This window comes from Siphateles boraxobius, unplaced genomic scaffold, assembly GCF_051911475.1.
Source record: "Siphateles boraxobius isolate OS27281-9 unplaced genomic scaffold, OSU_SipBor_1 56, whole genome shotgun sequence".
Lineage (NCBI taxonomy): Eukaryota > Metazoa > Chordata > Actinopteri > Cypriniformes > Leuciscidae > Siphateles > Siphateles boraxobius.
Genome location: NW_027509182.1, coordinates 9657134 through 9669377, shown reverse-complemented (window position 1 = coordinate 9669377; position 12244 = coordinate 9657134). Strand labels below are relative to the sequence as shown.

At 40.0% G+C, this 12244-nt stretch overlaps 1 protein-coding gene across 1 annotated transcript in view; it reads right to left on the bottom strand.

Annotated features, from left to right (window-relative positions):
- Nucleotides 1-11409, bottom strand: part of LOC143714820 (uncharacterized) — a 46285-nt gene extending 34876 nt beyond the window's left edge. The window contains exons 1-29 of the mRNA XM_077206253.1: nt 11361-11409; nt 10023-10106; nt 8851-9305; nt 8459-8693; nt 8367-8417; nt 8170-8264; nt 7869-7916; nt 7373-7751; nt 6973-7149; nt 6656-6781; nt 6441-6535; nt 6110-6157; nt 5614-5992; nt 5224-5283; nt 4924-5049; nt 4710-4804; nt 4392-4439; nt 3896-4274; nt 3499-3675; nt 3190-3315; nt 2974-3068; nt 2656-2703; nt 2160-2538; nt 1760-1936; nt 1450-1575; nt 1234-1328; nt 916-963; nt 420-798; nt 20-196 (exon numbers count right to left, since the gene is read on the bottom strand). Of these exons, the coding sequence (XP_077062368.1) occupies nt 20-196; nt 420-798; nt 916-963; nt 1234-1328; nt 1450-1575; nt 1760-1936; nt 2160-2538; nt 2656-2703; nt 2974-3068; nt 3190-3315; nt 3499-3675; nt 3896-4274; nt 4392-4439; nt 4710-4804; nt 4924-5049; nt 5224-5283; nt 5614-5992; nt 6110-6157; nt 6441-6535; nt 6656-6781; nt 6973-7149; nt 7373-7751; nt 7869-7916; nt 8170-8264; nt 8367-8417; nt 8459-8693; nt 8851-9305; nt 10023-10106; nt 11361-11409 (4756 nt within the window). The remainder of the gene's footprint in view (nt 1-19; nt 197-419; nt 799-915; nt 964-1233; nt 1329-1449; nt 1576-1759; nt 1937-2159; nt 2539-2655; nt 2704-2973; nt 3069-3189; nt 3316-3498; nt 3676-3895; nt 4275-4391; nt 4440-4709; nt 4805-4923; nt 5050-5223; nt 5284-5613; nt 5993-6109; nt 6158-6440; nt 6536-6655; nt 6782-6972; nt 7150-7372; nt 7752-7868; nt 7917-8169; nt 8265-8366; nt 8418-8458; nt 8694-8850; nt 9306-10022; nt 10107-11360) is intronic.
- Between the last annotated feature and the right edge of the window lie 835 nt (nt 11410-12244).

The window sequence follows — 12244 nt, the reverse complement described above, 5'->3', positions numbered from 1 at the left end:
GCTGAAATGAAGATCTCACCTTGTGATAAGCCATCTTTGGTCCAGATGTTATCATTGAGCTCGTCCAAGTCTTTTGACTCTGGAAATTGCCCACACAGCAGTGCAAACAAGAGTATCCCGAGTGACCAAACTGTCGCTGGTTCCCCGTGATACTCGCCGTTTAAATCATACTCAGGGGGGCAGTACGGTTTTGTGCCTGGAAGACAAAAATTTTGTTTGATTTATAAGCTTGTATTAAAGTAACATTTTGACTAGCTATTCATTAGCATGGAAGACATTTTTTGATGCTATTATTGATTCACAACGGTGGATCCCATTACATGATGCTTTGTAAGGACTTGACTCATACAAGTAGAACGGCTTCTGAACCGTCATCAAAGTTTGAGACCCACATTACAGCTCTGTGGAATAATACATACCAGGAAAGGACGTGTATCCCGCATTGGTCAGGATTTCGCTGCACCCAAAGTCAATCAATTTGACTTCCAGGGTGTACGGGTTGATCAGCAGGTTTTTCAGCTTTATGTCGCGGTGCAGCACTCCACGATGGCAGCATGTTTGAGCTGCGAGTGTTGCCTGCTGCATGATAACAGATGCTACGTCCTCTTCGATGGTGCCTTTGTGGCGGTCTAGAAATTCAATCAAACTCTCACAGGGTGTAGGCCACTCTAGAACCATAATGTATCGCTCAGGCTCTTCGTCCCAGTCCAGAAGCTGGATGATCTGGGGAACCCTGTGGCCTTTGTTGGCAAGCATTAGCAGACCGATCTCCTGTGGAACGGGTTCAGGATTACCCTCCTAGAAGAAAGACAATTCTTATGATCTTACATGGAGAAAATATGTAGACCACTACTAAACTAATGACAATATCAGTTGGTCTATTGAAAAAATGACTGAGAGAAACAGAGTACTTACAATGTCGATCCAATCTATACCCACGTTGTCAGCGAATTTCAGGGCCACCTGATCAACAAAACAAAAAATGGATTTGTTTTAGAATTAGTTACAATATGTGTGCAGAGTTCAAATTTCAGTCATTAACCTTAAACAGACATATTCAGTTTCATGAATTTAAATTCTAAGCATGTAGAGCATGTCTAACAATTTAAACAGGTCTGAAAGGTCAAGTGGTCTAAGTAGTGAACATAAGATACACTGAGAATGCTTGAAAAGAGTATAAGATAGGGCAAGAACATTTTGATAGAAAAACAATGCAAAGAAAATAAGTAATACCTCAAGGCCATCTTTCAGGCGAGTCCCTGCATAAACGCTTCCAAAGCCTCCTCCACCGAGCTTCCTGCCGATTTCATAGCTGCAGAAACCGACGTCTGTTAAAAGAAAAAAAAGAGGAGTTGACATAAAAAAGTGCTTTGTGCCTGAGTAAAGGCAGATATTGTATCAAACGTGTGTTTGTCTTGTGTTATGTCGGGGTTATGACAGTAAACTTACCAATAATCTCATTATCCTCAGGCTGACAATTAAAATACTTAAACCAGTTGTGGAGACAGACATTGTCCAATTCAAGCCGCTTTTCTGGTTTTCTTTGCAGGAGAGAGCAAAGTAATTCGCAGCATTCTGTGAAGAAAGAGAAGAGAAGTCCTATTATTATCTTAAACTTCACACTCGCTCTCTTTGATTAAGAGTCTAAGCTGAAAGATCTAAATATTACTGCATTACCCACACAACCAATTTGTACTACTTTGTTCTATTTTGTATGATTTAGAATTACAAGTGTCCTTTGCTGAAATGAAGATCTCACCTTGTGACAAGCCATCTTTGGTCCAGATGTTATCATTGAGCTCGTCCAAGTCTTCTGACTCTGGAAATTGCCCACACAGCAGTGCAAACAAGAGTATCCCGAGTGACCAAACTGTCGCTGGTTCCCCGTGATACTCGCCGTTTAAATCATACTCAGGGGGGCAGTACGGTTTTGTGCCTGGAAGACAAAAATTTTGTTTGATTTATAAGCTTGTATTAAAGTAACATTTTGACTAGCTATTCATTAGCATGGAAGAATTTTTTTGATGCTATTATTGATTCACAATGTTGGATCCCATTACATGATGCTTTGTAAGGACTTGATTCATTCAAGTAGAACGGCTTCTGACCCGTCATCAAAGTTTGAGACCCACATTACAGCTCTGAGGAATAATACATACCAGGAAAGGACGTGTATCCCGCATTGGTCAGGATTTCGCTGCACCCAAAGTCAATCAATTTGACTTCCAGGGTGTACGGGTTGATCAGCAGGTTTTTCAGCTTTATGTCGCGGTGCAGCACTCCACGATGGCAGCATGTTTGAGCTGCGAGTGTTGCCTGCTGCATGATAACGGATGCTACGTCCTCTTCGATGGTGCCTTTGTGGCGGTCTAGAAATTCAATTAAACTCTCACAGGGTGTAGGCCACTCTAGAACCATAATGTATCGCTCAGGCTCTTCGTCCCAGTCCAGAAGCTGGATGATCTGGGGAACCCTGTGGCCTTTGTTGGCAAGCATTAGCAGACCGATCTCCTGTGGAACGGGTTCAGGATTACCCTCCTAGAGGAAAGACAATTCTTATGATCTTACATGGAGAAAAGATGTAGACCACTACTAAACTACTGACAATAGCAGTTGGTCTATTGAAAAAATGACTGAGAGAAACAGAGTACTTACAATGTCGATCCATTCTATACCCACGTTGTCAGCGAATTTCAGCGCCACCTGATCAACAAAACAAAAAATGGATTTGTGTTAGAATTATTTACAATGTGTGTGCAGAGTTCATATTTCAGTGATTAACCTTGAAAAGACATGTTCAGTTTCATGAATTTAAATTCTAAGCATGTAGAGTATGTCTAACAATTTAAAAAGGTCTGAAAGGTCAAGTGGTCTAAGTAGTGAACATAAGATACACTGAGAATGCTTGAAAAGAGTATAAGATAGGGAAAGAACATTTTGATAGACAAACAATGTAAAGAAAATAAGTAATACCTCAAGGCCATCTTTCAGGCGAGTCCCAGCATAAACGCTTCCAAAGCCTCCTCCACCTAGCTTCCTGCCGATTTCATAGCTGCAGAAACCGACGTCTGTTAAAAGAAAAATAAGAGGAGTTGACATAAAAAACTGCTTTGTGCCTGAGTAAAGGCAGATATTGTATCAAACTTGTGTTTGTCTTGTGTTATGTCGGGGTTATGACAGTAAACTTACCAATAATCTCATTATCCTCAGGCTGGCAATTAAAATACTTAAACCAGTTGTGGAGACAGACATTGTCCAATTCAAGCCGCTTTTCTGGTTTTCTTTGCAGGAGAGAGCAAAGTAATTCGCAGCATTCTGTGAAGAAAGAGAAGAGAAGTCCTATTATTATCTTAAACTTCACACTCGCTCTCTTTGATTAAGAGTCTAAGCTGAAAGATCTAAATATTACTGCATTACCCACACAACCAATTTGTATTACTTTGTTCTATTTTGTATGATTCAGAATTACAAGTGTCTTTGCTGAAATGAAGATCTCACCTTGTGACAAGCCATCTTTGGTCCAGAAGTTATCATTGAGCTCGTCCAAGTCATCTGACTCTGGAAATTGCCCACACAGCAGTGCAAAAAAGAGTATCCCGAGTGACCAAACTGTCGCTGGTTCCCCGTGATACTCGCCGTTTAAATCATACTCAGGGGGGCAGTACGGTTTTGTGCCTGGAAGACAAAGATGTTGTTTGATTTATAAGCTTGTATTAAAGTAACATTTTGACTAGCTATTCATTAGCATGGAAGAAATTTTTGGATGCTATTGATTCACAATGGTGGATCCCATTACATGATGCTTTGTAAGACCATGACTCATTCAAGTCGAACGGCTTCTGACCCGTCATCAAAGTTTGAGACCCACATTACAGCTCTGAGAAATAATACATACCAGGAAAGGACGTGTATCCCGCATTGGTCAGGATTTCGCTGCAACCAAAGTCAATCAATTTGACTTCCAGGGTGAACGGGTTGATCAGCAGGTTTTTCAGCTTTATGTCGCGGTGCAGCACTCCACGATGGCAGCATGTTTGAGCTGCGAGTGTTGCCTGCTGCATGATAACAGATGCTACGTCCTCTTCGATGGTGCCTTTGTGGCGGCCTAGAAATTCAATCAAACTCTCACAGGGTGTAGACCACTCTAGAACCATAATGTATCGCTCAGGCTCTTCGTCCCAGTCCAGAAGCTGGATGATCTGGGGAACCCTGTGGCCTTTGTTGGCAAGCATTAGCAGACCGATCTCCTGTGGAACGGGTTCAGGATTACCCTCCTAGAAGAAAGACAATTCTTATGATCTTACATGGAGAAAAGATGTAGACCACTACTAAACTACTGACAATATCAGTTGGTCTATTGAAAAAATGACTGAGAGAAACAGAGTACTTACAATGTCAATCCAATCTATACCCACGTTGTCAGCGAATTTCAGCGCCACCTGATCAACAAAACAAAAAATGGATTTGTTTTAGAATTAGTTACAATATGTGTGCAGAGTTCATATTTCAGTCATTAACCTTGAACTGACATGTTCAGTTTCATGAATTTAAATACTAAGCATGTAGAGCATGTCTAACAATTTAAACAGGTCTGAAAGGTCACGTGGTCTAAGTAGTGAACATAAGATACACTGAGAATGCTTGAAAAGAGTATAAGATAGGGCAAGAACATTTTGATAGACAAACAATGTAAAGAAAATAAGTAATACCTCAAGGCCATCTTTCAGGCGAGTCCCAGCATAAACGCTTCCAAAGCCTCCTCCACCGAGCTTCCTGCCGATTTCATAGCTGCAGAAACCGACGTCTGTTAAAAAAAAATAAGAGGAGTTGACATAAAAACTGCTTTGTGCCTGAGTAAAGGCAGATATTGTATCAAACTTGTGTTTGTCTTGTGTTATGTCGGGGTTATGGCAGCAAACTTACCAATAATCTCATTATCCTCAGGCTGACAATTAAAATACTTAAACCAGTTGTGGAGACAGACATTGTCCAATTCAAGCCGCTTTTCTGGTTTTCTTTGCAGGAGAGAGGAAAGTAATTCGCAGCATTCTGTAAAGAAAGAGAAGAGAAGTCCTATTATTATCTTAAACTTCACACTCGCTCTCTTTGATTAAGAGTCTAAGCTGAAAGATCTAAATATTACTGCATTACCCACAGAACCAATTTGTTCTATTTTGTATGATTTAGAATTACAAGTGTCCTTTGCTGAAATGAAGATCTCACCTTGTGACAAGCCATCCTGGATCCAGAGGTTATAATTGAGCTCGTCCAAGTCTTCTGACTCTGGAAATTGGCCACACAGCAGTGCAAACAAGAGTATCCCGAGTGACCAAACTGTCGCTGGTTCCCCGTGATACTCGCCGTTTAAATCATACTCAGGGGGGCAGTACGGTTTTGTGCCTGGAAAAATAGATTTTTTTAGTTTGTATAAAAGCGACATTTTGACTAGGTATTCATTAGTATACAAGAAATTATTTGATGCTATTATTGATTCACAATGGTGGATCCCATTACATGATGCTTTGTAAGACCATGACTCATTCAAGTCGAACAGCTTCTGACCCGTCATCAAAGTTTGAGACCCACATTACAGCTCTGAGGAATAATACATACCAGGAAAGGACGTGTATCCTGTGTTGGTTAGGATTTTGCTGCACCCAAAGTCAATCAGTTTGACTTCCAGGGTGTACGGGTTGATAAGCAGGTTTTCCAGCTTGATGTCGCGGTGCAGCACTCCACGATGGCAGCATGTTTGAGCTGCGAGTGTTGCCTGCTGCATGATAACGGATGCTACGTCCTCTTCGATGGTGCCTTTGTGGCGGCCTAGAAATTCAATCAAACTCTCACAGGGTGCAGGCCACTCTAGAACCATAATGTATCGCTCAGGCTCTTCGTCCCAGTCCAGAAGCTGGATGATCTGGGAAACCCTGTGGCCTTTGTTGGCAAGCATTAGCAGACCGATCTCCTGTGGAACGGGTTCAGGATTACCCTCCTAGAAGAAAGACAATTCTTATGATCTTACATGGAGAAAAGATGTAGACCACTACTAAACTACTGACAATAACAGTTTGTCTATTGAAAAATAGACTGAGAGAAACAGAGTACTTACAATGTCGATCCATTCTATACCCACGTTGTCAGCGAATTTCAGCACCACCTGATCAACAAAACAAAAAATGGATTTGTGTTAGAATTATTTACAATGTGTGTGCAGAGTTCATATCATTTCAGTGATTAACCTTGAACAAAAATGTTCATTTTCATGAATTTAAATTTTAATCATGTAGAGCATGTCTAACAATTTAAACAGGTCTGAAATGTCAAGTGCTCTAAGTAGTGAACATAAGATACACTGAGAATGCTTTAAAAGAAGAGAGTGATTCGAGTATAAGATAGGGCAAGAACATTTTGACAAACAATGTAAAGAAAATAAGTAATACCTCAAGGCCATCTTTCAGGCGAGTCCCAGCATAAACGCTTCCAAAGCCTCCTCCACCGAGCTTCCTGCCGATTTCATAGCTGCAGAAACCGACGTCTGTCAAAAGAAAAATAAGAAGAGTTAACATGAAAGCTGCTTTGTGTCTGAGTAAAGGCAGATATTGTTTAAAACGTGTGTTTGTCTTGTGTAATTTCGGAGTTATGACAGTAAACTTACCAATAATCTCATTATCCTCAGGTTGACAATTAAAATATTTAAACCAGTTGTGGAGACAGACATTGTCCAATTCAAGCCGATTCTCTGGTTTTCTTTGCAGGAGAGAGCAAAGTAATTTGCAGCATTCTGTAAAGAAAGAGAAGAGAAGTCCTATTATTATCTTAAACTTCACACTCGCTCTCTTTGATTAAGAGTCTAAGCTGAAAGATCTAAATATTACTGCATTACCCACACAACCAATTTTATTACTTTATTACTTTGTTCTATTTTGTATGATTTATAATTACAAGTGTCCTTTGCTGAAATGAATATCTCACCTTGTGACAAGCCATCTTGGATCCAGATGTTATCATTGAGCTCGTCCAAGTCTTCTGACTCTGGAAATTGCCCACACAGCAGTGCAAACAAGAGTATCCCGAGTGACCAAACTGTCGCTGGTTCTCCGTGATACTCGCCGTTTAAATCATACTCAGGGGGGCAGTACGGTTTTGTGCCTGGAAGACAGAGATTTTGTCTCTTGTATAATAAGCCTGTATTAAAGAAACCCTTTTGACTAGACATTGATTAACATGGAAGACATTTTTGATGCTATTGATTCACAATGGTGGATTCCATTACGTGATGCTTTGTGAGACCTTGCCTCATACAAGTCGAACGGTCTCAAACTCATCATCAAAGTTTGAGACCCACATTACAGCTCTGAGAAATAATACATACCAGCAAAGGACGTGTATCCCGCATTGGTCAGGATTTCGCCGCAACCAAAGTCAATCAATTTGACTTCAAGGGTGTACGGGTTGATCAGCAGGTTTTCCAGCTTTATGTCGCGGTGCAGCACTCCACGATGGCAGCATGTTTGAGCTGCGAGTGTTGCCTGCTGCATAATAACCAATGCTACGTCCTCTTCGATGGTGCCTTTGTAGCGATCTAAAAATTCGATCAAGTTCTCACAGGGTGTAGGCCACTCTAGAACCATAATGTATCGCTCAGGCTCTTCGACCCAGTCCAGAAGCTGGATGATCTGGGGAACCCTGTGGCCTTTGTTGGCAAGCATTAGCAGACCGATCTCCTGTGGAACGGGTTCAGGATTACCCTCCTAGAAGAAAGACAATTCTTATGATCTTACCTGGAGAAAAGATGTAGACCACTACTAAACTACTGTCAATAGCAGTTGGTCTATTGAAAAATGTACTGAAAGAAACAGAGTACTTACAATGTCGATCCAATCTATACCCGCGTTGTCAGCGAATTTCATCGCCACCTGATCAACAAAACAAAAAATGGATTTGTGTTAGAATTATTTAAAATATGTGTGCAGAGGTCATATAATTTCAGTCATTATCCTTGGACAGACATGTTCAGATTCATGAATTCAAATTCTAAGCTTGAAGAGCACGTCTAACAATTTAAACAGGTTTGCCCTAAGTAGTGTACATAAGATACACTAAGGAGAGTGAGACAAGTGTAAAACAGGGCAATTAAAAAATATATATTGTAAGTAAAATAAGTGATACCTTAAGGCCATCTCTCAAGCGAATCCCGGCATAAATGCTTCCAAAGCCTCCTTCACCGAGCTTCCTGCCGATTTCATAGCTGCATGAACCGACATCTGTTAAAAGAAAAATAGGAGGAGTTGACATGAGTAAAGAGAGATATAATATCAAAAGTTTGTCTGTATTGTGTTATGTTGGAGTCATGACAGTCAACTCACTAATAATCTCATTATCCTCCAGTTGCTTCAACTGAGGTGATACAGTGTCCCCTGTCGGTCCGACATGGGGGACATTGACTAAACAGTCTGACGTGGCACAGACTGTAACTTGAGGGACATCATCTCTACAGTGTGATATTGCACAGACTGGAAATTGAGGGACATCATCTCTACAGTGTGATATTGCACAGACTGGAAATTGAGGGACATCATCTCTACAGTCTGATATTGCACAGACTGGAAATTGAGGGACATCATCTTTACAGTCTGATATTGCACAGACTGGAACTTGAGGGACATCATCTCTACAGTCTGAATGTGCACAGACTGGAAATTGAGGGACATCATCTTTACAGTCTGATATTGCACAGACTGGAACTTGAGGGACATCATCTCTACAGTCTAATATTGCAAAGACTGGAACTTGAGGGACATCAATACAACAGTCAGCCACATCCAAGTCTGGAGCTGATGTGGTACTGACTGGGACTTGGGGGACGTCCACACTGCAGTCTGGAAGGACTGGAACTCGAGGAACATTGGCTCTATAGTAGGCCACACCTCGGACGGGAACTTGAGGGACATTGGCTCTATAGTAGGCCACATCTCGGACTGGAACTCCAGGGACATTGGCTCTATAGTAGGCCACATCTCGGACTGGAACTCTATAGTCGGATGTGGCACAGACTGTAGCTTGGAGGACGTCAACACTCAAGTCAGTCGCAACACAGACTGGAGTTTGGATGGTATTGACATTAAAGTCTGAGAAGACACAACTCAAAGAGTTGAGGACGTCGGCACCCCATTCTGACGAATCTCCGACTAAGTCCTGGAAGGCGTCATCACTCCACTCGTCGTCGACTTCAGCATGACCAGGTTCCTCTGCAACGCTGAGGAGTTCAGGCTCGCTGGTACTGGTGACATGCTGAGAAGTCTGATCTAAAGGGGGAAATCATATCAACCAAAAGATGGTTTTAATGAAATACTATTAATAAAAGATTGCATAACCGTAGACATTACTATACACTAATATTGCTACAACTAAGGTTGCTGTAAATTATGAAGCGAGTTTTGGGGCATTCACACAGGTCTAATTCATGTATTCCGCTTTCTCAGTTGTCAGTCAGTAAGCACATGCAGGAAAGTTCTGTTCTCTGTTTAAGTGTCAAATTAAAAATAGTTCAAATTTCAAAACATACACCAAGACCCATACATTAATTTTCATTCAGTTGTGTCTGTGTGAATATTAATTGGGCAATCCAGATGTTGCTTGGTAACCCTTTAGGTAACGATACATGCGCAAATGTAGAATTCATTAATTTGCCATCTGATTAGCACAACATCTTCATTTTCAGACAATGAATTTGGCCTAATGGGCAAACATCACGCGGCATAATTAATAAATAATTAGTATTATTCTTGAGCAATTTCACCTTGGTAATACATTTTAATGTCTGTTTAAAAGGCATTTACGCATCTGTCATTAAAGGTGTGTAGTGTCCATTATATGTCAAGTATATCATGTTACTGATTCTCTAGTAAAGGTTTTCAATTTATGGTTGAGCATTATTATTATTATTTATTAGACTTTAAAAACAGAACTTTACATATTCTACATATACCAATAACATTGACATGTCTGATCCTCTTTCTTACCTTGACTAGAGCTGGTCTCATTGGTTTTTGCCTTCCTCTTGCCTTTCTCTTTTTTGTGTAAATTGTCCACACTGTCAGAAACATCTACACATTTAACACAAGATATGTTTGAACCCATTTTCAAATGCTAACAAACTACGCTGCAAGAAATGCCAGTAGAAAACGGTCAGCAAAGTAATGAAGAGAATGTGTGAAATTGTGCTTTAATTGACCTGTATGCGACTGTGACGTCACGTTCTATATCGCATTCCTATGCAGGCTGGTCACTGCGTCATTGGTCATCGTCACTCTGTGGGCGGGGCTTCTGCGTAACTGACAATTTGATGTGCATTAAATCTGAAATTACCCAGGTTTAATCGGATTTCATGTAAACTAAACTCTTTTTAATAATGATGTCTAGCCTGAAAAGATCAGACTGAGACACAAATACTGTATAACAGCAGCACGATTAATCATTAAAAGATCGTGATCTCGATTCAAACAAACACGCGATATTACGTATACAACGACTCAGCTGTGTCTATTAAACATTTGAAAAGTAAGTTAATAGCTATAACGTTACTATCATAGCGAACATTCAAATCTGCATTTGCGCAGCCGCTGAAGAAAGCAATGTTATCTTGTCGTCAAACATACACTTAACTCGTGGTTGATTAAACCAAACCTTGCTTACTCGAGGTATGCTGGTTCTAAATACTCATCCGGGAGTAACATCAGCCAAACTTGAGTATGTTCACAGTTAACTCGCATCCTCTACGAATCGACGAGTCACCATGGAAACGGACGTTAAGAACAAGCGCGCCATTCTACTTTCTTCTTCTTTTGTTTAATGCCGATTTACATTCTTGGTAAATATATCGCCACCTATTTGGTGGTTGTAATCATTTTTTAATCTTTCATTTTAATAATCTTTTATCACTGTGTATAAAAACGATATTGTTTGTTTAATGCTAATTATATAATAAAAAGAAAGACTGATTCAACTAACAGTCCGTGCTTGCAAAGATAACATGGCTGTGAAGTTTATTTTTTATGTTTGGTCATTTTGCTTCCATATTCCTTGAAAGCTAACATATATCATGTATGTTTTTATTATATAAACACATTATAGCATAGAAAAAAAGTCAAAATAATTTATGTTGTTTTGTTTTAATAGTGCTTTTTTATATATCAATATTACTATTTATAGTAGCCTAGTATTGTGTGCAGTCTGTCATGCCCACTGGACTTTGTTTTCAGTTTGCATTGTTTCCATAGTGAATTTTGTTGTCATGGGTTCAGATTAGTTGTTATTCAGTTGAGGTGTGTGTCATTAATTATCCTTGTTTGCACGTGTACCAAAGTTCCTGTTTCTGTTCATTGCTGTCGGTCTCTTCTGTGTCTTCATTGTGTTTGTGTACTTTCTACAAGATCAGAGTCTGAGGGAAGCCCGTTTGACCAGGTGTGCGAGGCGGCTGTAACAACCAATGTCGTGGGAGTCCCAGTGGAGTATGAGAGGATGGGAGCGAGCCCCACACTCCCGCTATTGAGAGTTTGGGCTGGGTTATCCAATGGACATTTTATGGACACAGGGCCAGGGGCCAATGCACACTTAAAAAAATGTTTTCCTTTTTTTTTACATTTCTGATAATGGAGTGGCTCTAAGTGTAAATAGCCTGTTTATTTTGTCTAAAAGACGCAGTCCACTTTACGTCTGCTGTGGAGTAGGCCGTAGGGAGTGTGGCACCAGCATGTAGTCTTTGACACATTCGACCAGAGTACAAAATCGCCTTTTGCCCATCACATATCTTATCGGAATGGCATTTATTTTAAATAAAAATGAAGAAAATACTTGAAAAGTGGAAATAAAGTGCCCAGACTGTTTAATAATAAAGTGTTTATCGGTTAGGTTTGGTGTAGGGAGGGCTTTATTGTCCCAATGAGTCAGCATCCATTTAATAATTTTATTAAATATAGTCCTTTACACTCTATTACTGCATCCTGTTAATGTACAAAAACACTGAGGTTATTGTTATTGATCAAAATAGAGTAGATCAACTTTTGAAAGGAAATAAAAATTATATCAATTACATCGTTCCGCCAGTGGGTGGCGACAAGTGACTGTTTTTGTATTTGTCATTGAATCATTAATCAAAATCACTGATTCACCCAGAATGAAACAAGTGATGTCTTTATGAATGAATCATTGAAGCATTTATTCAAATGAATTAAATATTTTTTTA